The 24,806-nt window shown below is 57.9% G+C and overlaps 1 protein-coding gene across 5 annotated transcripts; it reads left to right on the top strand.

Moving 5' to 3' along the window:
* The first annotated feature begins 625 nt into the window (after positions 1-625).
* SPMAP2L (sperm microtubule associated protein 2 like) lies at positions 626-22,870 on the top strand. 5 transcript variants are annotated; one of them, XM_025187172.2, is made up of 9 exons: positions 1,841-1,899; positions 10,886-10,916; positions 13,694-13,750; positions 14,361-14,489; positions 15,291-15,428; positions 16,486-16,606; positions 19,865-19,996; positions 20,642-20,817; positions 22,733-22,870. In XM_025187172.2, exons 1-9 carry the CDS (start codon positions 1,878-1,880, stop codon positions 22,845-22,847), a joined length of 921 nt encoding a protein of 306 aa, XP_025042957.2. In that variant the 5' UTR covers positions 1,841-1,877; the 3' UTR covers positions 22,848-22,870. The 5 variants fall into 5 exon arrangements, with proteins under 5 accessions (XP_025042956.2, XP_075785326.1, XP_025042957.2 ...); XM_025187171.2 differs by lacking the exon at positions 10,886-10,916 and having other exon boundaries at positions 626-1,899; XM_025187170.2 differs by lacking the exons at positions 1,841-1,899; positions 10,886-10,916 and adding an exon at positions 4,453-4,847.
* The last annotated feature ends 1,936 nt before the right edge of the window (positions 22,871-24,806 follow it).

Raw genomic sequence — 24,806 nt, 5'->3', positions numbered from 1 at the left:
TCCTATCCCCCTTCACTACGACTCTGCCGCGCGCCTCACTCCCCCGCCCCCACCAGATGCGGCAGCGGAAAATATTCCCCTCTGGGCTTTCGTCTGATAGAAACAGGAAATACCAGACATTTCACATGTCCGATATTTCCTGGGTTTTTTTACCGGATGGATCCCACAAATCCCAGACTATCTGGGTGATACCGGACACCTGGCAACCCTATAATACGTCCCTGCGACTTTGTTCCCCCGCCCTTTGCCCCAAGTGAAGACAAAAGCGACGATCGTTCAAAACAGGTGGTGGGCCTAGCGTAGCAATTACTGGGTGAAGCTCTCTGCTGTGTGCTATGGAGGGGGTCCCATTGGCTGATCATTAGGGTCTCTTCTGGCCATTGAATCTGTGAATCCCAGGGCCTGTCTTCACTGCCTGCTGGCTGCACGGGCAGCGATCTGCAATGGGAGTGCATGGACGTGATCAGCCGACTGCCAAGCGCCCTCCTGTTGACTCCGGTACGTCACCAAAACCAAGAGTGTAGGCAGAGGTGCCTGGAGAGCGGCAGCTGTTGCTTTACACTGTGAAGACACCACGGCGAGCAGACCCAGGTACGCTGGCCTGAGCTACGGTATTCGCGTGGCTTAGGTAGCCGGCCCTTGGTAGTACAGACAGGGTCGGAGGCTTCCTCCTCGTGCATTAGGACAGGCAGGAGGGAACGGGAAGTGGACAAACACTGCAGCAGCCTGAGCCATGACTCATTCATAGGCAGCTACGAGGGAATTGTTGAAAACTTAACAAACCCCAAATCACCAGGTTTTAAAATCCTTGTTGGGTTCCTTTTCCTGTCCATCTGGTGCCGTGGGCTTCCGGGCTCACATTTTAAAGCTTTTCTTCACATCCATGATGGCCACAAAGTTTCTTTGAAAGCGAATGCTGAGATTCTCGGCGTAACGGAAGCCAGGCTCTAACGGAAAGCAGCGAGTAGCACGGGACTTGCGGTAAAGCTGAGAGTCAGCACCGCTGGCACTGGAATACTGCCTAGAACCAAAGTGCCCGCCTAACAGGGCAGCTATCTTAGTGGTGGGCAAGCGGCGCGGGGCCGCGTCTGGCACTAGCCATACTGTTTTCCTTGTGTGCACGGATGGCCGCCTGCAGCTCCCACGGGCCAGGAACAGCCAACGGTGGCCAATGGAAACTGCCGGAAGTGGCCAGCAAAGCCTTCCGACCGGCTCTGCTTCCTGTAGCTCCCGTTGGCCGGGAGCAGCGACCCACAGCCAGTGGGAGCTGCAGGCAGCTGTACCCGCGGGTGCAGGTTAAACAGCCTGTCCGGCAGCTGCCAGCGGCTTGTCCTGCCGAACTGCTGCGGAGCCCAGCCCTGCGCTGCTCGAATTCACTGCTAGACTCGGAGACCTGGCCCCCGGAGGGACATCCCGATCGTCCAGCTGACCCCCTGCACGAGGCAGGCCACAGAGCCGCCCCGCCACTCCTGTATCAGGCCCTGCCCCCGGCTGCGTTACTAAGCGCCTCAAAGCGCCCTTCCGTAACATGGGGGATGGGCCCCAAATCCCTGTTTCCTGGATTCGCCAGCCCAGTCCCCGGGGGCCTGGCTCTGGGAGATGCAGGCCCCTGGCTAACGCTGCCCTTGCTAGTCGGGTTTGAGCAGTCCCTGGGCTGTGGGCTGGCACCGTGCAGGGGGCACCTCTGTGCCCCCCTGCAGAGCAGCTGTGTGGGGCTGGGGCAGCTGGCAGTGCCAGGCCCACCTGGGGGAGGGGAGCTGGAGGCCCTCGAGCCACCCCCCAGTCCAGCAGCATGAGACCCCCCCACACCTGGCTCGGAATGCGCAAGGCCCCTGCGGTTGCCCTGGCGACGAGGACACAGCGGCGGTGGGCGGAGCATGGCGGGCTGCTGGCCGCCAGGTGAGTGGGCGGGGCAGTCGTGGGGTGGTAGCGGCTGTGCAGCCCCTGCCGGGCCAGGCCAAGCTCGTGGGCAGGGCCCCGGACACACCCGCAATCCCAGGGTGCAATATGCTTGCTCAGCGCCCAGCAGGATGCCCGGTGCATGGGGGGCTTTCCACACTAGTCCCCACCCTGCCTTGCTCAGCCAGTCGCCCCGGGCGCTCCCCCCTTGGCAGTGCCAGGCCGAGCGGGGCTCGGTGCTCTGCTGAGCCACCACTCCCAGCTTGGCTCAGCTCCTTGTTCGGTTGTAGCAGGTTTGATTAATTCTGCCCTTCAGGTCTGCCCAAAACCTGTGTGCGTGACCCGGGGCCTGGGGTTAAGTTAGCACTTGGCGAACCAGGTCCCCGAGCTTTGAGTGGCACCTGTTTCGATCGGGGGTCGAAAGCACTCTACGCCTGTGGCTTGCTGCTGGAGCGTGTAAGGGCGCAGCTGGGAGCAGTGGCTAAAATCGGTTTCACTCCTGTCCCTCCTCCCAGTTGGGGGCGTCATGGCCAAGTCTTTGGGAGCACAGAGGGTCCTCGCTGTAAGTCCCAGATACGTTCCCAAAAAGCTTGGACTTATAGCGAAACAACTTTAAGCGGGGAATTTTTTCCCGTGGCTGACTTCCATTTAAGCAAATTGGGGGGAGTGTTTTGCATGAGTTATAGCAGGGAACGGGAGGACTTAGAACGCATCAGTTCCTACGAGCATCAGCGACTTTAGTGTGGAATGGATGTATTCCGGGCCGATTGATAGCGGGGCCGCCTGTATTTTTAGATCTGTGCTGATTGACGAGAGGGGTCTGTATGTGTCACCCTGTCCCCATGGCAGCAGTGCAGCAAGTCAGGTTTCCAGCTCAGCAGGAGGGACTTGTTTTGAAGGTGGCTCTGTAAATGTTTCAGTAGCATTGTGGCCAGAATGTCTCTGAGGCTTTGACAAAATTCTGTTGGCAGGTCCTCAGGCCCAGGTATCTTTCCCAGACTTCTAGGGCCAGCCTGGCCCGTTGCTCCTCTGAGGCTTTCTGTCTATTCAGAACAGCCACAAAAGAAGGGAGAAGGCTAGCCTCTACAGAGCAGTCTGGAGTGGCCCTATGCAAAGTTATACACGTTCTTTAAATAACCCTCTTCTAACCTTCCTGGATAAACTGCAGAGACGGGTTCACTGGCAGATCATTTCTGCCTAAATTTTGCTTCCTAGAGCCTTGTCCGTTACGGTGCAAACACCATGGCCCACTAGTTGTTTCAGCTGCATACATCAAAACAACATGTATTACAGCTTGCTGAACAGAAACAAAGCTAAGGAAAAGCACCTGGACAAATATTATTGAGAAAACCCTGTTACTCAGTAACCGTCTCAGTAAGTGGTGAATCATAACCAGCAATAATTATTATTCCTGGACAGGATGTTAGAAGATCAGATTTGGATTATTATTATTATTTATTTATTTATTTATTTTTTTGCGGCTGGAGAATTGGAAAGATTCATTCCTTACCTGAGATCTTCATTACATGGTTTAGACCTGGCACTTCCTAAGTGCTCTCTAAAGGCAAATGGATCCAGTAGTGTCAGATGTGCCATAAACCCAGACCCTACAAAGTGAGGAGGGGATGAAGGAAAGTAAAATCGTCAGGCAGGAAGGGGAGGGTTTAAAAAAGGGCAAGGGGGAGCTGGAGAAGTTACAGGAAGAAGAGTCTCAGATAAAAGTGATTTTTTGTTTTCTCTGGGTCCTTGCCAATCCACGGGAGTAAAAGGTCCCTGGCTCTAGTGAGGCAATTTGCTTGGAGTCAGGATCCCGGAGGTGGACGTGCTTTCAGTGCACCGGAGCCATGCGGGGTAGATGGTTCCAGGGCACCGGAGCCATAGTGGGGGTGGGAGAGAGGCTCCTAGTGCATTAGTGCTCTGGGGGTGCATGGGGGGCATAGCCTCGGTGCACTGAATCAGGGGAGTCCATAGCGTGACACTTCTGCCTGCTAACAGCAGCAGCTGGGGCCCACAGCTGCTTCCCAAGTCGGGGCGCAGGCCGGGAGGGTGAGACATCAGTCTGAGGTGAAATTCCCCCCCCCACCCCGTTTCCCCCTCGTGCCCCAGCCGGCTCTGTGACTAGTGACCCGGGAGGACCCTGGCAATAGAAGGGGGGGGACAGACAGGCCAGTGGATTTGTTTGTTGCTGGCCTGGGAGCTGGGTGCCCACACTGCCGTGACCGAGCTGGTAAAGTTGTTTCAGTGCCTCCTGTTCCTGCCTGTATCTTCTGCAGAGGCCTTTTGCTGTCGTGTCGTCCCAGCCTCCTCGGCTGAGGCCAAACGGCGCCTCTTGCCCTCCTTTGGAAGGGGAAAGTGGCATGGAGGGAAACGCAGCATCCGCATCCGTCCCTGTGGCGAGGGCTCTTCACCAGTGAACGCAGCCTCTCTGCCACCACGCGCTTGGGGTAATCCGGCACCACCCTGGCCTTGTGCCCGGCCATGTTCGGTCTGCCCACAGGCTTTGCAAAGAGCCACTTTGCTACTCTTCTAGAGATCTTGCCCTGCTGGCTGGCGCGAGGGGGCGGCGGGCTCTCTCCACATCGAAGTTCTGACCGGGGCTGGCACAGAGGGATGAAGATTGTACAGGCCTCCCTTTCTCCACCCCCTCGGGGCGGACCCCCGGAGTGCAGGCTATTTCCTGTGGCTCCGTGTTGTAGCACTAACTGTGTCTCTCAGGCAGGAGACCCGGGAGTGGCTAGTCCTATGTGTCCCTTGGTATCGCTTCAGATACTTCACTCGAGACCGTCTGGTCACTTGATCGTTGCTTTGGCCGGTCCGTGGCTCCCACGGCTGCCCGACAGCTGCTGCGCGGGAGGATTTTGTAGGAAATGGGCGACGGCAGCGTCCGCACTGGTGTGGCAGCATCTGAGGGACATGAGACGTGGCTGGTGGGGAAAGTGGCTCAGTTGGTGAGTGTCGATTTTAGGGGCTAGGGGATGGAATCATCAACCTACCAGTGGCCTGGGGGCTCCCAAAAGGCTCATTTCTTGCTATTCTGATTGACACGGTGTTTGGCATGTGTGTTCGTTTGGTTGTGTTCTGTGTTCTGATGTCACGAACTGGAATGGTTGCAGCGGGGTCAGGACCCGCCTCTTGTGAGCTCCCCCTTTGCAGGTACAGCTGTTTTCACCGGGCAGCCCTCACCTCTCGTGGGACATGCCCTCTTGGCTGGCTGGCTGGGAGCCTGCTCTAGTTTTATTCTTCCAACGGCCTGACACCCACTCTCGTGAGCATCCTGTAGCCAGTGGTTCTCTCAGTGCGTCTTCAGGGACTCAGCCCTCCAGGCAAACTGCATACGCTGCCCCCCACCTGAGCTCTATCACAGCCCTGGTGTGGGCCCAGGGTTCTTAGGCTTCTTCCCAGAGACCCTGCCTCCTTCAGCCACCCGACCAGTATTGCTGCCGACATCTTTCAGCAGCTCTCCCTGGGCTTCGATTGCAACCAGACCAGCAGGGTCTGGCCTGGGCAGGTTCTGTGCTCCGTCCCCAGACTCAGCCTGTCTGCACTGACCTTTCAGTGGTCCTGCTGCTATCCTACCCTATTCAGCCAGCCAGGAACCTGGCCGTTAGCAGAGTTCCCAGGCTGTACTGTCTGGTGAACTACACACAGGGCGCTGTCCGTGGTCCTAATGTCTGTCTAGTTAACCAGGCACCTAGTTCTCCCTCATTGAGCTCCACACAGCAACTGAAAACTCTGCTCTGCTGCTTGCCTTTTATTTGGTCCTTCTGGCCCCTTATTGCTTGCTCCAGCAGCCCCTCTCACTGGCTGCTATTCTCACTGCTCTATTCCATGGCAGAAAGAAACGGGGCTGTAGGGCCTGTAGTCGGGGGCCTTGGGACATAGCCCATCCTGTCACAATGGTATGCACAGATGGTGCACGTGCCACTTTAATAGTACACATCCGTAGGGCAGTCAACTTCTCGGTAACAAAGTGTTAGGTTATTTATCTGTATGCTGTGATAGCGCTGAGCAGCTCGACCTGGTCAGATCCCTGCTGTGCTAGGCACTGAACACATATAACAAAACCAGCCCATGTCCCAAATCAAAGTCAGATTTGTGTGTGTATTCAGCTCTCTGTCCACTATACACATGTACAGATAGTTACAAAACAGCTTCCATTACTATTTTCAGATGCACATAACTTTCCCAAAAAATTTTGCTCTGAGGCTGAAATTTTCTATGCCTGACCTCAATCCAAAGGCGACTATTTTTTAAATGTAATTTAGCTGCTTTCAGGTTCCAGAAAGGTGAAGAAGAACACACCCTAACCAGTCTTTGTTTAGACTTTGGAGTAGCAAAAGTGGTTGAAGTGTGAAGCTTTTCAGATAAATTGTCTTTCACTTTTGGCACAGAAGCCTTCCCCTGGCCATGATTGTGCTGAGCTGCTCAGGTTGCAAGTAATTTCCATTCCTAGGAGTAAATCTTCACAAAAGGCTTCCTGCTTGGCAGAACGCTCGCTTGTATGGGCAGGGAGCAGTTTCCATCAGTAGCTCTCAAGTATAGTGACTTTGGGTGTGGAGGCTGTATCTGACCTTGGCTCTGTGATATTATTTCTGGACAGTCTGGAAGTGGAGTGGGCGGTTGAGTGCACATCCCAAGACAGACTGTTGGCCAGAATTGTCTGGGCCAGTACGGAGCTAGCAGGGTTAGTCCGTCTCGCACATCACCCTGGGCATGTATGGGATACATGAGGCCTTGATCCCCAAGATACAAGGAATGTGTCATGCAATAAACCCGTGCGCCCCTGTTCTGTTTGGTGGCAAATGAATGCATCGAGGGATTTCTCCTCTGGTGAAATACTGGTTGGATGCCGGAACTCTGCAGTGACCCCGTATGGTCTGTTTAGGAAGTCTGCTGGATTGTTGCTGATTCCTCGAAGATGAAGGGGCTTTGCTCTAGTATGGCAACGTTCAGGTCTGCTACTGTCTAGCTAGGGAGGTTAAAGTGCTCTCCCACTGGCTTTGGACGTTGCCATTCTCCGTGCCTGATTTGTGTCCATTGATTCTGTTGCACAGAGACCGTCCGGTTTGGCACAATGAGCAGGGCAAAGGGGCGGTGCTGGCGCATGGTGGCATGTATCACATTAGCAGAGGTGCCGGTGAGCCAGCCTTTGATGGTGTGGCTGGTGTGTCACTGGGGGAGATGAGTGCTCGTCTCTGCGCTCTAGCACGTGTCCGGTACAAGGCAGGACACTGAGAGAGCTTGGCATGACTCTTTCTGCGCGCTGCATTCCCCGTCCCAGCAGAGGGCAGGCTTTCCCTTCAGAGGCTGCACACCGGGGCGTGCGCACCCAAACAATCGTTCTCCTCACGTTTTTCAAGTTCGGTTTCTAGCCTGAGGGGCCAGGGCCCATGGTTTGCGATAAGGGGATTTTAAACAAGTGTTCTTTCCTTCTGGGGATGCTGCCAGCATGCACGTGTGTCCTCCATAGCTACAAAGTAGAGCAGCGGCGGGAGGCAGGAAATGGAGATGCAGGTGTTAGCACTTCGAGGGCTATTTTACTGTTGGAAACGCTAATACAGATCACGGTCTGAGCCTGGCATGGCACCTTGCAGCGTTATTGGCTCCTTGCAGAATGGGCGTGACGTGCTTTGCACGCGCGTCGCACAAGTGTAAGGCCATCCCATGGTTTTGGTGTTGATGAGTTAAGCTAAGGTCTCTATGCAGATTATGGGCCTCGTTTTCCTGCTGTACCCCGAGTGTAAGTCGAGTGACCCCCAGTTCCAGCCAGTGGCGTTACAGCAGCCTGGCACCAGTGGAAGCAGCAGGAGACCCTGGTATTGTGGCTGTGGCACTTGCCGGTCCCAGGAGGCCCGTAGCCGCGGTTGCGGTGACTTACACACTTGGCTGGTGGGCAGCGGGAGCTCTAAGGTTGGTGGCTGCAGCTCATGGGACCCGCAGTCTCAGCTGGGTATGTAAAGGCAGTGCGGGGGAGGGGGCAGTCACCACATGGAAACAGGTACCAGAGTGGCTGGCACCTGCTTAGGAGCAGGGCCCTGGGCTCCTTGCTGGCCAGCGCTAGAAAGTGGCTTCTTACCCGCTGTGCCAGAGAGGAGGGAGCCTGTCTGCACGCCAGCCCCGCCTCAGCCTGGTCACGACGACGGGCCCCTGTTCTCAGAACACTCCTCCAGCCTCCGCAGGCACACACCCTCATCCCACTTCACCCACCAACACTCCTCTCTTCAGTCCCAGCTCTGCCCCTCACAGCCGCGTGACCTCGCCACTCACTGCCCACCCACGCGGGGCCATGCAGCCTCCAGCCCCTCTCCCGCCACGCACAGGGGGCAGGCAGGCGGCTGATTCTGCTTGCACCCAGCCATGCTCCTTGGAGCAGAGAGTGAGGAAGAGACCAGAAACTCAGAGGTGGGGTTCTCCCCTGCCCTGTCAGTGCTGGGGCAAGGGGCCCCACATCCCATTTTCATCCAGTGCCAGCCAGCAGAAGCTTTCGTCCCTGGGGGCATGCTCTGGCTTACAGCCCTTGCATAAAGTTCTTCACAAGGCCAGCTGGCGCAGGAACCGTCCTTCCGCCTTCCTCGCCCCGGAGAATCCCCTTACCCCACAGCGGCTGGGGGACGCTGGAGGCAGATGTTGGACCTAGCAACTGCCGCCAATTGAAACCAGAGAGCGAGACTAAGCGGGGAGGGGCCCTTCAGGGTTGTCTCATTTCTGCAGAGCAGAACCTCGCGCCGTGTAGCCGAGGTGCCGGGAAGCCTGGCCATGTGTATGAAGGAAGGAAAGGGGTCCGTGCAAGCGCCTTATTCGATGCCACAAAAGCAAGCCCTGGTCCCTGGGGCCACGCGTCCGCACGGGCCTCCGCAGCGCCCTTATGCACAGCTAGAAGGCTCCCCTCGGAACATGGCATGTCCTTGTGGCGGTGAAATGCCACCATCCCCCCCGCGGGTGGGGGAGCTGGATGGGCCTGGGGGGACTGGGCAGCTGGGAAAGAGGGGGGCCGAGTGGCCAGACGCATACCTCGGCTTCCTGGGCTTGGCCCGTTCCAGCGGCCCACATACCCGCCAGGGGCCCGGCCTGACACGATGTGGGCGTAGCTCTGGGGCTGGAAAGAATTTTTCTCCCAGGGGCCAATTGGGAGGGTGTTTGAGCCTTTCCGCAGCTGCAGGCCGCGGTGCCTTGAGTAGGAGTGTGCGTCCCGGCACGGGCCGCTGGTGTGTGCTCATCGCAACTGGCAGCTGGTTTCAGAGAGCGAAGCCAACAGTGTTCAGAGGCCAAAGGCCTGGCATTTCGGTGATGGGCTTTGGGCTTGTGATAGGGGGAGACGCTGTGGGCTGACGCCAGGGCTTGTGGTCCTCACCTGGGGGGAGCACAGTCCTGGGGTGGGCTGAGGAGAAGGGGCCTGCATGGGAGAGTGGGTGCCCTCCCTTCTGTAAGAAAAGCTGCAGCCTGCCACTGAATTCCTTGCAGGGGTGTGTTCTGTCCATGCGGGCTGTCTGTGGGCCCTGTGGAGCATGGATGCTGCAGTCACTCGCCTGTACAGCGCCTAGCACAGTGGGGCCCTGGTCCGTGCCGGGGTCCTTTGGTGCCACCGCGATGGAAAACAGCATCATTGCCCGTGTAAACCCTGGCAGCTCAGATTCCAGGCCCCCACGGCTCTCTGTGTCCGCTAGTCTAACAGTGCGGGCAGAACAAAGCGCCACTTTCCTGGGTCGCGGCGATCAGGGAGTAGCGCTACTTCGCCCGCATAGACGGACGGGTCGGGGAGAGCCATGGAGCACTCTGCCTCCGAATCAAAGGCCTGGGGGTGCGGAATCTCCGTCGCTGGGGATATTGAAGATCAGGTTGCACTAACGCCTGTCAGGGATGAACTAGATGGTGCTTGGTCCTGCCATGAGGGCAGGGGACTGGACTTGACCGCCCGAGGTCCCTTCCAGTCCTAGTGTGCTATGGCCTTGGCCCCCCAGGGGAAGACGAGTGCTTTTTAAAATCTGGTTCCAGCTCTGGAGAGGTCTCAGGAAAAGAATTCAGACACATTTCTCCTTTGGGTGAAGGGGGGAACAGTTCACATGTTCTGTTGCGGCAACTGTCTCTCTGGGCACAGATTTCTGCAAGGCGGGTTAGTTGTGCAGAAATGCCTTGGGAAAGCTGCCTTGCACAAGCAAGGGTTGGCCACTTCCTTTTACCGTCACTCCGACACTGTCGAAATCAGCTCGGGACTGCGGAGAGCCCCACATTACAATACCTGTGCTCTTTTCTCCTGCTCGCCCTGCCCTGTGTCCGGCTGCTGCCTGGAATGAGCATTGAAAAGCTGGGGGGTTGACAGGTTAAAAGGGTGTGGGACAAATGAAGCCTCAGCTAGAAAGACTCAGGCAGTGGTGCTGAAATAATGGAGTCTGAAGACTTTCATCATAACTACTCCCGCCAGCTGCAGCTTGGCTTTGGCTGAGGTCATCCCGGGCGTTGTTTCCCAACTGTTGCACAAGTCTGGTGTTATTTGCGTCCCTGCTGCCTTTGCTGCACGTATCACTGCCCCTGGATTTTTCCGTGCCAGAAAGGGGCACTATTCCTCTTGCACTTTGTCTTGTACAATGTAGTTTATACGCTGCTACTTACCTAGGGCTCTGAAACGTTCCCGTGCACTTGCACTTAAAGCTCATGATGGCTTATTCCACTTGGCCAAAGAGGGGCTGGTACGTCACCGTTCCGGCCAATGGTAATTTCCCACTCTGCCGGCGGGTGCCCGAATGTGGTTTGTTACCCAGTAGCCACAGGGAAGCGTGAGGGACAGCGTGTGCATCGCACTGTAGTTTCCTTCAGGAAAAATACCCAAAGCTGTGCCAAGTCACTAAGGCATAAGCCCTTGGACCGGCTTCTTTCCCCTTGCCAGTAATGTCGTAGAGGATAACTGGTCACGTAGGAAATGCAGATCCATGACCGCACAGAATGCAGGTGCTCTCCAGCCTCTTAATACCCCTTCTTGTTTTCTTTGCAGTTTCTCACTTCTGTTCATATTCAAGTGACAGGTAAGAAAAACTCACCAGGCAGGGACCTGCAGATGTGAGCACCTACCTCAGAGTCCTCTCGCTCACTCAGACAGAGCGCCCCGCGTCGCGAATGGGGCTTTGCCTGAGAGCGGCCTGCGGGCCAGGCTCCCTGGGGCTTGCCCTTGCTGTGGGGCTGCTCGTGTGTCCAATGTCACACCCGTATTTAGATCCTTTGCGGGCTGGGCTTCAGAGAGTGGTTTTCTCCTGTCGGTGGGAGTCTTTCACGTGCCAGCAGAGGAGAGAATGGCATTTTTAAAAATAGAGAAATGTGCTCAATAAAGCCCCCCCCCCCCCGAATTGTGAGTGGAATTCGGGGGCAGAAGTGTGAGACACAAATACTTTTAATGTATTTCTTGGCCGGGACTCTGTTTCAAACCGAAGGCCTCCACGTGAGAAGGAAGTTGTGGCCGTTCTGTCAGCATTTAAAACCCACCCGGTCGTCTTGGTGTTTTTCACGCGGCTTGAGCGGGTCTCCTGCACAGGCTGTATTTTGCGAGGTGATTGGACGCTCAGAAAACCAGAACGCAGGCAGACTGTCCTCCTGTCTAATCCATTGGCTCTAGTTATCCAGCGGCTCTAGGCCGGCACACTGCGCTGTGGATGGGCTAGAGAGCCTCTTCCGCGGAGAGGATCCCCGCATTCATCTCCTGTCCAGGCACTAGCCTCCCCGGGCAGTGTGTGCGTGAGAACTGAGAGGCGTTCTGCCTGAAACGTTAAGTGGCCCCGTTGCTGTTTCTCAAGGTAAGGTCATTGTGCAACTGGGAGTCAGACAATGACACTGAAAGGCAAGGCCATGCCGGGCCCTGAACCGAGGGCCCTGGGCCAGAGGCTCATGAGCAGACCCGGGGGAAGCTCATGGGAGCCGCGGCCCTTCCTGCGAGCGGAGTGGGTACCGAGGCGATGTGGGAGAGCTCAGGTGCAACGATGGCGGCCACAGCGTACACGGTGAGAGGCTGCGTCGTGCCAGCCCCTGCCCGGCCCCCGCCTGCACCGTGCTCAGCGGCTTAGAAGTGTCAGATCGAGTGGTGACTCACCCCAGGGCGTCTCCTGCTGGTCTCCTCAGGAATCAGCTCTTCAGCCTCAGAGCGCCCCCATTACCTGTCTCTGCGTGGTCCGGCCCCGTGTCCATCCTGGCCCACGCCCTTTCCTCACGGTACTGCCCTACAGCAGGGCCCCCGCACTGTGGGGTCCTCCCCACCCAGGGCACCCCTGCCCCACCGTGTCTCAGCGACCCACGGCCAGTCGTCAGCCTGCCCCTGCCCCGGGGTGAACTGCGGTCTGATGGCCACTCCTCACTGCCTTGCCCTGCCCTGGCTGCCCCCCTGCAGCCCTAGGGAGTGGGGTCAGGCCAGAACCCCCAGCCCTGCCAGCTCCGTCTCAGGTACCCTCTGCAGCTTCTCTGGCAGCCAGGTCCCTCCCGCCCCACAGCTGGAGCAAGAGCTCTCCAGGAGCCCCTACTGGTACAGCCCCAGCTGGGCCTTTGTTGGCTGCTCCCCACCGCAGCTTCTCCCCAGCCCTCTCCTGGGCTGCGCTCGGCCTGGAGCGGAGTGACCGCCCTGCTGCAGAGCCCGGTGTCCCGAGAGAACCTCCCCCAGCTTTCCGCAAGGTGTAGTGCTGGTGTGCTCAGCCGGCCCCTCTCCCACTGCCCGGCCCGGAGACACCCCTGGCTGCATGGCTGGGCCCTCGAGCGCAGCACTGACCCCTCCTGTGCAGCTGCTAAGGCCGTGTCACAACGAGGGGACAGGCAGATGGACTCCAGGGCGTCACCATGTGCAAGGTGGGAGGCGTGGAGAAGAGGAAGAATGGGACAGCCCTGCATGTATTTTGCTGGACTCTTTTGCCACTAACTTCCAGCTGCTAGCGGAGGACTTGGTCTGATTCTAGGTCAAAGTCCTTGCAAATACTATTGAACCGCCAGGCCAGTTGCTCCCTTCCCCTGGCCGGCTGCAGTCTGCATGGTCACTTCTTGCAGTCGCGTCTGAGGTGCAGCCACTGTCCAAACACGCCGACAAAGCACGGTGAGAACGTTTGGGCGTTGAGCGTAACCGTTTTATCCCCAGAGTGACGCCCTTGGGGATAGGGGCCATGCGTTTGTGTGTCCTGCAAAGTGCCTTGCGCACCGTGGGCCCTGCCCAAACAAGCAAACATTAACACGCCGGTAATTATAAATGGGTCGTCAAATGTCTGCAGCGTCGTGCGGGGGCTGTGACTTCATCCAGACTTGGAAAGCACCGTGTGAGCGGTGTGATTCGTAACCATGGTGCTGGTAATCAGGCCTGCACTTCTGTGGTGCTTGTTCTGTTGCTGTTTGTGTGGGCCGGGAGAAACTCTGACCACCCAGCCCTTGGGAGTTGATGTACATTAGTGAAACAGCAGCAGTGCTCCCGCACCAGTCCCTCGCCCACTGGCTGTGCAAGGAAGTCTTAACTCTGAGCTTCTCTGTGCAAATTGGGCCCGGGCAGCGGGCTACCGGAACAGAGAAACCTGGTGTAGAGTTCCCCAGAACTGAGCAGAGGAGCTGGAACGGGAGGGACGTGCCACGGATGGCAATGCAAGTACTGGAGAGCTAGGTAATGTCATAGCGACAATGGCCCGTCGCTTACACAGAGTCAATGTCTGTGGTCACAGTGGCTCCGTGATGCAAGTCTCTGGGTGCCCAGGAGGAGTTTCTGGTCCGATACAGTAAGACCTGCTCTGCGCTTGTGTTAGCAGTCACCGAGTTGAACTGCTCACGTCCCTTCATTTCCATTTGCTAGGATCCGAGAACTAGCAAGACCAAAGAAGCCCAAAGCCGCCTGGGAGAACTATAGTAGGTACGTGGGAAGAGCCCCACGCGACGGCGCTATGGGCGTTGGGCCTCCGTAGCCAGCACGCAGGCGTTCCAAGGCGCGGCAGGCTGCGAATGCTTTTCTCCTGCACTGCTGAGCCGTGTCTGACGCCTGGCGAAGACCACGGAATGCGGCTCTGCATTTCCTGGGCCAGAGGGTCCACGCTAACCACAGCAGCCGTGGTCAGGGTCCAGGCTAAGGCCATCCAGGCCCCTGAGAACGGAGCGCTTACGCCTTACTCTAGCGGGGTCAGGGATACTGTAGCCCTCAAGGCTCACCTGCCACTGTGCGCTGACACTGCATTTTGCCTGCTCTCGTCCTTGTTCCCCCGCACGGTTTGGATCGCTGGGGGCGGAGCCTGGGGAGATAGCCCACCCCCTACTGGTGCACACGCACTGGGAGCCTAGAGGGCCGTGGTGGGAAGGAGCGGGGCATGGCATTGAGAGGGCTGCTAACACTGCAGGACAGTGGCTGCAGCTGGTACCATGCACGTTGCTCCTCGGTGGCTTTGCGAGCTTGGGAGAGCCCCAGAGGCTCGGTGCCGGGCTTAGGTGAGTGATCATCTAACAGGAGTTTGGTTCCCTTGCCTCCACAGTCCCTTAGAATGGGGGAACCAGGAGACCATCTGGCCCCTCTCCCCGAGTGCTTTGACGGCCCGGCCGACACCACGGATTATGTCCCTGGCCAAGCCCAAGCAAAACGTTGATGGGAACCTTCAGCGCAGGTTGGTGTGTTCCGCCGGCTGGCACGCTGCCATGGGCGAGCGGGGGCCCGGGCTGAGTGACGCCGGGAAAGGCCTGGCAGCCGTGCAGAGCTGCGTCCCGCCTGTTGGGCAAGAAGAAAGCAGAAGTTTCTGCACTTCCATGTCTTGCTCGCAGCCCGGCCTGCCGTGGTCAGCTTCCCTCTGAGACCTGCGAGGCAGGTTGTCAGGCCAAGGGCTCTGCGGCTCCGGCCGAGGTCTGCAAGCCTGGCGGGAAAGGGGGCGCAGGGGTGTAAAGCACTGGGTGTCTCTCGAGAGTGGCCGCACAGGGGCAGCAGCTCAAGCCCCTTCTAGGGTGTCTCCGGTCGAGCCCCCCAGAGATGGAGTCGGCAAATAGCTAGTCGCCGTTTCAGAATCCTGGTTCTTCATGACACAGCCCCGCTGGAAATACCCACAGTGCAATATGCTGTCAGAAGGGTGAGCAGTGGAGATAGGGTGGGATTTGTGTGGTGAGGAACTGCCTTCAAACTGCCCATGGAAAGGACGAGTTCAACCCTTCTTCCCCCCGCCCATGCTTGAAAAGGCCTCTGTGCCTGCCAGCAAGCAGGTATCGGCCTGGCCGGGCCAGACAGTCCTGCGGGCAAATGCCCACATGTGTTTTCGATGGGCCTCACTTGAGTGCACGCATGGGGGCGCTTGTGAGCCTGAGCTCGGAGTGCATTTGAGTTCTCCGGGCTTGGCCGCGCACGCCTGTTGTCACTGCCGTGCAGAGGGGTCTGGCCGGGGCTGACTCTCTTCCTTACGTCTCTCCTGGCATTCCCACAGGCGCCTCTACTTGTACAGCTGTGGCCGGGTGTCAGAGATCTGGCAGTGCCCGCCCCGGGTGAATGTAGCTTTACCGTCGCCTCGGACGCTGAAGCTGGCAGAACCTAAGAAATACCAGGCAGCGTACTTCCAGCGAAGGTAAAAGAGCCCTCCCCCACTCTGGCTGCGCTGCTCTCGGCAGAATTAACACCCAAAGCAGCGTGTCCAGCTGGAGTAGGAGCAAACGGGGACCGAGCGGGCTGGTGTAGCTGTGCTCTGGGGGGCACTTGCTGGTGGTCAGCAGATGCAGGCTGCTGTCGTCGTGTGAGCTCGGCTCTTCCCAGCCTCAGGTTGGCTTGTAAGAAGCTAAGCACACGCGCACACCCGTCCACCTGCATGCACACATACACATGCGTGTGTGCACACGTGTGCATGCATGCACACACATGCACACAGATGTGCACGCACACATACACACACACAGCGCTTGCTTCGCGTTCCCTTGCCCTGCCCAGAAGGGAAGTGGCTGCAGAAAGGCAAACGGGCGGGCCCGGCCGCAGGTCTCTGTCCATGTGTGGCCCCCAAGCACCCTAGGAGACGATGAGAACGCCCTGCAGCGCACGTGGCTGTAGCAGGGATCCTGCGGGGCCAGCCAGGTGGGTTGGGGACAGGCTGGAGGGTGGAGCAGGAGAGCTAAGGGCCCACGCGCCATGAACCCGACGAAGCGCAGAGAACATTGGCTCAGAGTCAGAGCGCAGCCCAGAGTTAACAGACCCTCCCCAGAGCTGGCCACAGGGCCCGAGCGAGTCCCTGCATCCACCTCCGTGGTCACTGGCTCCTTTTCAGCCCTGCGTGGCCACGCTGCCAGCCTGCTCCCGGGCGACCCCCAGCCCTGGGTCCAGGCACCATCTGGCCCTGCTCCAGCAGCAGCAGCGTGGGCTTCCCCCGACCCCCCGTCCTCTCTAGCCCTGCCAATCAGCCCAGAGCCCGCCAGGGAGCTCCTGCTCTGGAGTGGCATTCCCCTCCTCCAATGGGGAGTCAAGCCAGCACCCCTTAGCATTGGGACTCTAGGCCCTCCCCCTCTGCCCTCACTTCAGCCAGGGCTGGCCTGTTCACACCCTCCCGCGTGGCTGTGGCGTGGGGCGTAGCAGGCTGAACTGAAGGAAACGAGCGGATGCTGGGAGGGTCCATGTGGCATGTCTGTGTCTGCCTGCAGGCCTCGCAGTTCCCCGGAGTGGCTGGTGTCCACGGCGGCGCTCACCTGTGAGGCTTCCCAGCGGGTTCTGGAGCTCGCGCACCCCAAGTTAGTGCACCCTGACTTCCTGCTGGACAGAAAGGTGATGGAGCTGGGGAGGGATCCTTCGGGGACGGGAACCTGTATCCGCAGCACAGTAGCTTTGGTTGCTGCAGCCTGAACACAGGCAGAGAGTGCGCACAAGGGCCAGTCTGCACCAGAAATAGCCGGGGGCTCTGCCAGGGCTGGAGGGGGGACGCGGGCTGCTTTGCACTTTCTGGTTACGAGGCCAGACTTGCCTTGGCGGCTCAGCCATGCTGGCGGGGGCCATTTTGAAAAGTGGCTTTTTCTTGTACTTTAGTGGTGACTCAATGGTAACCCGTTTGCAAGTCTCGGGATGGCTTTGGGTGGTTGATGAAGCTAATAGCGGTGGCAGAAGATGCGTAGGCTTCTCCGGGGATTTTAGCTCGGTACCGCACAGCAATTGGATTTAAACACTCAGATGAACACGGCCCACGTGAAATCGATTAAAACTGGCCACCTGACAGGTCTCACCTGTAACTAGGTGGGGAACTGTCACGGCTCCTTCCCCACGATGGCATGATAAATGCAGAAGTGGAGGCCAGCAAAAGTCCCCCAAAACCTTATCTCCCAGGCTCTGGTATAAAACTTCTCCCCAAGATCTTAACAACCCAGATTTTGGGGATAAAACGCCACTGCCATCACCCAAATATTACTAAAGCAACCAGGGAGAGACTACTTGGGAAATCTCATCCCCAAAGTACAAACCAGGACACAACCATTAACCACTGCCAGGTTAATAAAAGAAAAGAGAAAGAACTTTTATTATCACCACAATATTCCTGTTGCCAGCATACTGACTAGATGGAGCAATAACAAAATTATATCCTCAGGGAGGAGAAATCTACCATGGGCCAGGAACTTGGTTACCAAGGAGAGCAAAACCCATTTTTAAATGCACAGACCAGATCCCAGTCCCCAAACCATAAAACAATAAAACCGAACGGATTTATCTAAACTTCACCCTACTTCCAGACTGTGAAGAGTATATTCTTAGAGGGAGACATCCCGTCCCCTTCAATAGCTGGAGAGAAACTGCCCAGAGACGAAGGCAGGAAAACCCCCAAAATTCCTATGTCCCACTTTGAAGTTCCTACCTACAATTCTAGTGGCTGCCTGCCACTTGGTTTAGGTAAGGGACATATTTAACCCCTTAGTCCCCGGGGTGCTGGCTAGCCCTCGTTGTCATGACAGGAACTGTCATGTGGTCTATCCAGCGGGTCCTGCAGGGGTCAGCTCCAGGCCCTCTCCTGTTTAACGTCTTTGTCAATGATCTGGAAGGAAACAAACGTCTCACTGTTAAAGGTGAGAGATGGCACAGGGCTGGCAGCTGGGAGGAGCGCGGTGCACAGAAGGGGGGGGCGCACAGAACCAGAGAGCGGGAGCCAGGGGAGCAGGAGGCAGGTGATTTTCCATGGCACAGCTCGGCGGGCTACCGGGCACACACGCTTTGGAGAGTGGACTGACCCTTTTCTCTCTTCACTTACGTCACGGCTCAATTCCCCAACCTGGCACTTGGAGTGTAGGTAATAGGGGGCCGGCTAGCAGAATAAACCCTGTCAGGACCTGTCTCTGTAATTCCCAGAGACAAACCTGTCTGCTTTCAGTTCCCTGAAATCCAAAACAGAAACGACTAATCGCTGCCACCACCAAGGGAGTGTCTAGACTACATGGCTCCGTCGACAGAGCCATGTAGATGAGTTTACTAGACATAGGAAAATGAAGTGGTGATTTAAATAATCGTCGCTTCATTTTCATCAAAATGGCTGCCGCGCTGTGCCGATCAGCTGTTTGGCGGCACAGCGGGGCAGTCTGGACGTGCCGCGGTCGACAAGGGAAGCCTTTGTCCACCGCTCCAGTAAACCTCATTTCACGAGGCATACTGGAGCGGTTGACAAAGGCTTCCCTTGTTGACCGCGGCGCATCCAGACTGCCCCACTGTACCGCCAAACAGCTGATTGGCACAGCGCGGCGGCCATTTTGATGAAAATGAAACGACGATTATTTAAATCGCTGCTTCATTTTCCTATGTCTAGTAAACTCATCTACATGGCTCTGTCGACAGAGCCATGTAATCTAGACATACCCCAACTGTCCCTAAAAATATAAAATAAACCCTTTTCCAGGGATGAAACAACTTGGAATCCCTTCCCTGAGGCAAAGCTCTCCCCCTTGCCCCAACCTCCATTTTGCTTGGAATTGGGAAAACAAACAGTGATAATCCGCAGAGAACAACAGGGCTCTGCTTCTCTCGGATAATGTGGTTTCACTTAGGCACGTAGGTTTAAGGACACAAAAATCAACCAACACCGGTTAACCAAAACAAAAAGAAAACACTTTTATTATTAAAACAAAACCACTGTTGTGAGCATAGTAGATGACTGGGTGTTAAAAGCCATAAATAGAAATAGACTCGGATTTTCCCTGGGCTGTAATTCTGAGTTATAAAAGTGGAGAGAAAAACAATTGACTGGCTCAGACATGATTTCCAACCCTCCAAACAAGGAAAACAACAAAACCCGATGGACTCTCTAAACTTTTTCCTACTTACACATTTTAATGAATTCAAGGAGTCCATTCCAGGGAGAGTCCATCTCTCCTGCTCCGTACCTCCCCAGGGAAAACCCCCTTTAACTCAAAACAAAGGAAACACAAATCCCTCTCTCTTTGAAATTCCTTATCTGTATTTCATTGGCTGTGTGTCCAAAATCCCCTCCCTCAGGTGTAGAGCCTCCATTAGCTTAACCCTTTCCTCACTCTCCAGGTAAGCTGAAGTCTCCCTTGCAGCTCCTGTTCATGACCATTTATAACCCCTATGTGCTTCTCCCATAAGGGGCTGCTGTGTGCCCACCCTAGAGCACAGCATTGTGAACAGGCCACTGGACACGGTAGTTAAGGTGCTGCCTTGCCATTGCCGCAGCCCACCAGAGGTGTAGCAGCAGTGCCAGGGCATCTTCATCCAACACCCAAACTCCAGACAAATGCAGCTGGGTCCCGTTGGTTTCTACAGGATTTGTGCTCCTCAGTCACTTAGGCACTTCTGAAACTCCCCGCACGAGGAGCTCTCAGGGCACGTTGTGCCGGGCTTCCAGGCCGACTCGCTTGCAGGGTCGCCTCAGAGCTGGGCACCAATGTCCCTCCTTAGGCACCTGCATTAACAATGGCCTGCCCGCTGCTGCCACTGGGAGCTGGGCCCCCTCGGCTCCTCTGAGAATCACGCTCTGCTGCCACTGGCTGGCACAGCTCAGCGGCCCCGCACTGGTGTGTTTGCCCCCTGCAGGCTGAAACACAAATTACAGGCACCGCCAGGAAGATTCTCGCCCTTCCGCGAACACAGCGTCTGGCCCAGCCCAAGAGTCGGAAGAATACCTTGTGCTACGACCGGGGAAGACCCGAGTGCATGATCCGCCCAGTAAGGCTCCTCCCTGCGGCTCCTCCTTGCTGTGGGCTCTCTCTGTGGGCTCTTGCTGCTCTCCCTCGATGACTGAGCCGAGCGCGCACGCGTCCCGTGTGTCCCAAACAGCCTAGGGCGTCACAGCCCGCTGCCTCCTCCCTCCACCACTGGGCTGTGGCTCTGATGCTCCCCTGAGCCTAGCTCGGTCTGGATCCCAGGTGGGGCTGGCACAGGAGTGAACCCGCTGTAGGCAGGCCTGGCTCGCGGGGCTGTGCCAGGCCTGAGCACAAGGCTGACGGCTGGACAGCAGGCAGGCGGGGGGGGGGAAGTAAGAGATGGGCAGGCGGGGAGGCACAAGAAGGCCCATGACCGCATAGACCCTCTCCTCCTCCTCCATGCATGTGGGCCCAGAGATGCTGCTCTGGACTTTCCTGCTGTGATCCACGCCTCGGTCACCGCCAGGGAGCCAGGCGGGGCGGCACTGGGTGCTGCCGTCCATCCCTTTGGGAACAGGAGGGTTTGTGAAGTGGCATCTCCCATGGCTGCAGGGTTGGCCCTGGCTGCCCAGTGGCTTCCTAACATTCCCGCACAGCCCCGGGCTCCTTGGGCTTTCACCTGCAGCGGCAGTCTCAGCGCACAACTCGAAGGAAGCTCTTCTCGCAGGTACCCAGCGCCGCCCAGCAAGCCGTAGCAAGCGCTCGCACGCTGGCGTTGGCTAAAGCCAAGGGGGTGTCTCCGGAGTATCTGCCTGTCCGGGACACCGAATGGCTGGTGACCAAGGCAGCCAAGCGGGCAGTAGTGACGCCCAGGATCGAGGCGCTCTCCCAGCCGTGCAAGAGGTACGTGCTCCCCCGCAGGCTGGGGGCAAGGCTGCAAGGCTGCGCAGAGAGCACTTTTCTGTGCCCCGTTCCTGCGTCTCACCCGCGGGGCTCTGGCCAGTGCAGGCAGCACATGGCACTGTGCCAAGCAGAGTGATTTCCTGTAGAACCCACGCGCTGGTTGTGCTGTTACAGCTGCCAGCGCACCCAGCAGTGGTGGAATCTCAGCGCGGGAAGACGTGGCTTGGGACTGTCTCGCGGTGCACACAGGCTGAAAAGCGCTTGTACGGTTCCTGAGCCGGGAGAGCCACGCCGAGTGCCCGGCTGTAGCCCGTAGCTAGTAACGGCGCACAGCCCAGACCACGGCAGTGCAGAAGTATGGATGACCTGGGCAGGCATTGCCACCTTTCCTCCTGCACTGCTCTGGCGGGGCGCTGCCTGCAGAGCTGGGTGCCTGGCCAGCAGCTGCCGCTCTCTAGCCGCCCACCTCTGAAGGCAGCTCACAAGTAAGGGTTGTAATACCATGATCCTGCCCCTCACCCCTGCCACCACCCAGTTAGGGAAACGCTGGTCTCCCCTGCGGAATCTGAAGAGTACAGGGTAAAAGTGCACAAAAGGACAGATGTCATGGCCCAGGATGTGCTTTTCACAGCCGTGAATTTGGTAGGGCCCGACCTATTTCAGGGCAGACTGCTAGAAAACGGGGCAGACAGCTCCCCCCAAACTGGAGGTATATTCTACGATTTGATTGCCCTGCGCCAATAACCAAGCTGAATGCCCGGGTCAGTAAATCTGGAGTCAGACAGCCCCTGAGACCTCCAGCCTATCTTGCCACCCAGAGAAACTGAACTTTGTGATAAGAGGTTATAGAAGCCAAACATCACCTCCTGTTAGGTTACTCCTGACCCCTAAGGCTCAGCCACTTCCCCCAAACCAATGGTACCCTGGACCTCCCAGCAAAGACAGTGCTGACAGCCAGTTCTCTAGTAAGCTGGCGAAAGGTTAATTAGCTAAGAAAAAGAATGGAGAGTTACTGAGAGGTTAAAACAGGTAAAACATATGAACGGGTGAGTCAGTTTGTAAGGCCAAATGTTAGTAGTAATCTGCCAGTCTCCAAACTCTTTCAGGGTTACCCAGGGTAATTGTGGGGATCACCGGTAACTCACTCGATATTTCCACCCAGTCCAGAGATGCAAGACTCTGCAGGAATCCGTGTTGATAGCTTTTCCACACACAAAGCACTCTGACGCCTGTCTTTATTCCTACCGGATCCCTGCCTTTGAAACAAGCATTTCTTGTTACTGCCAGTATGTCTTCCATTGGCAGTTTCAAGGTTCCATTGATGTTTGAGTTTAGTCCCGGGGTTATGGACACACAGTGTAAAGGTAATGTAACAGCAAACGGCCATCCTCCCTTAGTTTTCAAGGAGCTGAATGGCCGATTAGAATGACACAAACACAGCTTTGATTACAGGGTGTACATGATGCAGAAGCAATGTCATAGCAGCGGTGGGATATGGAGAGATGAAAACAAATCAACACCTTTTGATAGGAATGTGCAAGTGAATTGCCTTGAGAACCTGGCATGCATGGGTGCCTGGCTGGCTAGCGGCGCAGCCCTAATGATCTCTGGCCTGGACAGCCATGTACTACAAAACGTTCTGTGATATCGTTACCAAAAACATTGGTTTTAGTACTATGGGCCCTCTCAGTGACATCTGCAGTTCAGTCTCAGCTGAGGCCTGGGCGCAGTTCCCCAGTGCTTTCTGCGGATTACAGGGGTGCGCTGTGAGAGTCTCCTGTGAACAGAACTCGGCTGGCTAGTAGCTGTCGATGCAGAACGTGGGCGCCAGTGGTTAACACTGAGGGAGTCTTCTGAAGCCGCTGTCACAGTTCACACTCCTAACCCAGTCTCCTCCTGTGTCCCCCTCTTCCAGGCTCACCACAAACCTGGCCCAGTTTGATCCGGATGCCTTTTTAGTCAAGGAGTCTGCCAAGAAGGCCGTTTGCTCCAGCAGGCTTCAGAAACTAGCCCAGCCTATTGAGCGCTGAGCCCCGGGCGCCTGGGTTCGTTACATCCGGAGACGATCCCTGGCTGTCTTGCCCCTGGCCTCATGATCATTTGTAGCTAGACTCTGGGCCGGGGGAGTTTGACTAAAGAAGAAATAGGCGCTGTAGGGAAAACCCTGCCAGCGGTTTGCCTGCTGCTGCTGCTGCTTTTAACTAGGCCGTGTCTCTGGCAAGTCTCAAATAAATACTGCAGGAATAAAAAAGGAGCCGCTGCCGGGGGTCAGATTGCAGGCCAGGCTGCCAGTGCCCTGACCCGACCCCGTGCTGCGCAGCACAGGGAGCCCCTGGAAAGGCAGGTTGGGCTGTGTGCTGTGACCCTTCCCCTGGTGTTTTCCTAGGGAGCTAGCAATCCCACGTGGGTCACGGGCTCCCCAAAGGCTGCGTAGCAGGGCTCAGGGCCCACGTTGCTGAGGAGGGTGGGAAGTGGGGGTTGCAATGCGCACCCCCGGCAGGCGAAGGGAGGGCAGGAGCCGAGGGCTAGCGGGTGGCCCTGGAGAGGCCCAGACGGGACAGAGGCGCACGCACCAGAGGGCCGGCCGGGGAGCCAGCGAGGGAAGCTGTAGACTAGGGGCGAAAGGGGGAGCGGCGGGAAGCTCGGAGAGGCTGACGAAGGGGCGCCTCTGCGGAGACACCGCCCTGCTGCCGGCCAAGGGCGAGGGGGCGCGGGGTGGGGAGGGCTGGGGGAGGGGTTGGCGCTGTCAATGAGCGGCGCAGGGTTGCTCAATGCAAGGTCTCTGTCTGCCGACAGGCCGGGGGGCAGCCCCCCCAGGCTCCCAGCCTGCCCCAGCAGCTGCCTGTGGCTTTCTGCAGAGGGCCGATCCAGCAGAGGGGTCGCAGCTGCCAGGCCCACGGGGAGGAAAGTGCCAGAGTTAGGCCACCCCCTCTCCTCAGTCTGTTCCCGGGGCGGAGCTGGCCTGGCGCCCCGGCCTCTGCTCTGACACAGCAGCTGTGCCCCCCGCAAGGAACCTGAGCAACGGGCTCTCCCCTCACCCGGCGCCCAGCACTGAAGCTGCCTCAGTTTCCCTGCTGCTTCTGCAAGCCAAGTGCCCCCTGCAGGAGCTGCTGGGAAAGCCACCCAGGCCAGCTAGCCAAGCCAGACCCCGCAACTTCCGGGGGCCCTGCCCAGGCGACGTGCTCGGCAACGGGGCAGTGTCCCCTCCCCGCCCCACCGAGCAAGGCGACGGCCAGTCCCCTCCGCCTGCTGGCTGCACCGTCGCCCCAGCTCGCGCTCCTCCAATGATCCCAGCGCTTCCTACCAGCCCCGCAGCGAGGGGGCTCGGCGAGTGCTGCTCCGCCGGGCGCCTCCTGGCCCTGCGGCTGGGTTCCTCAGTCCCCCCCCCGGCCAGGGCCATTTCCTCATCCTGGGGCAATGACAGTGGGAGGCCAGGCTGAGACAGCCCTTCCCCCGAGTGCCCCACAGGCCCGGGCCCCACACAGGGCAGGGCAGAGCGTGACTCGGGGCTCCCGCTCACGGGCCCCTTCTGCTCCTTTCACAGGAGCCCTGGGCTGAGCGGGGGCCATGCCAGGAGCGAGACGCCTGAGCCGAAGCCATGGGGATGCGGTGCCTGCAGGCCAGGGCCCTGGGACTGGCTCTCTTAGCCCCGGCCTCCTCCCGTGCCCAGGGCCCTGGCTCAGGGCTGTGAGGGCCTGGGGCCGGAGGAGCACCCAGGCATCAGGCTGCCAGACCGCAGCACGTTAACGTGGCCCCTGAACCCGTCCCGCGACCCCCGGGGGGCTACGTGCCGTGGGCTCGGCCAGCGGCTCTTGCCAGCATGGGGCACACGAACGCATCCCGCCCTCGGGCCTGGCTAGAGCAGGGAGCGGTTCCCGGCCCAGGCCCACGACCCCGGGCACTGCGAGCCCGTTTCAGGGTCCGCCAAGCAGAGCCAGCCTTAGGCACCAGGCTCCGATGGCCTGAGCCGGGCACGGAGCTGGGCCGGG

This window comes from Pelodiscus sinensis, chromosome 5 (assembly GCF_049634645.1).
Source record: "Pelodiscus sinensis isolate JC-2024 chromosome 5, ASM4963464v1, whole genome shotgun sequence".
Classification (NCBI taxonomy): domain Eukaryota; kingdom Metazoa; phylum Chordata; order Testudines; family Trionychidae; genus Pelodiscus; species Pelodiscus sinensis.
The sequence above is the reverse complement of the archived record's forward strand: the minus strand, read 5'-3'. Positions and strand labels throughout refer to the sequence as shown.

Coding starts and splice junctions, on each gene's coding strand:
- SPMAP2L (XM_025187170.2), top strand. CDS start 4,510: ATGAAGATTGTACAGGCCTCCCTTTCTCCACCCCCTCGGGGCGGACCC. Junction 16,607..19,864: donor ACTTCCTGCTGGACAGAAAG/GTGATGGAGCTG, acceptor TGCCCCCTGCAG/GCTGAAACACAAATTACAGG. Junction 19,997..20,641: donor CCGAGTGCATGATCCGCCCA/GTAAGGCTCCTC, acceptor CTCTTCTCGCAG/GTACCCAGCGCCGCCCAGCA.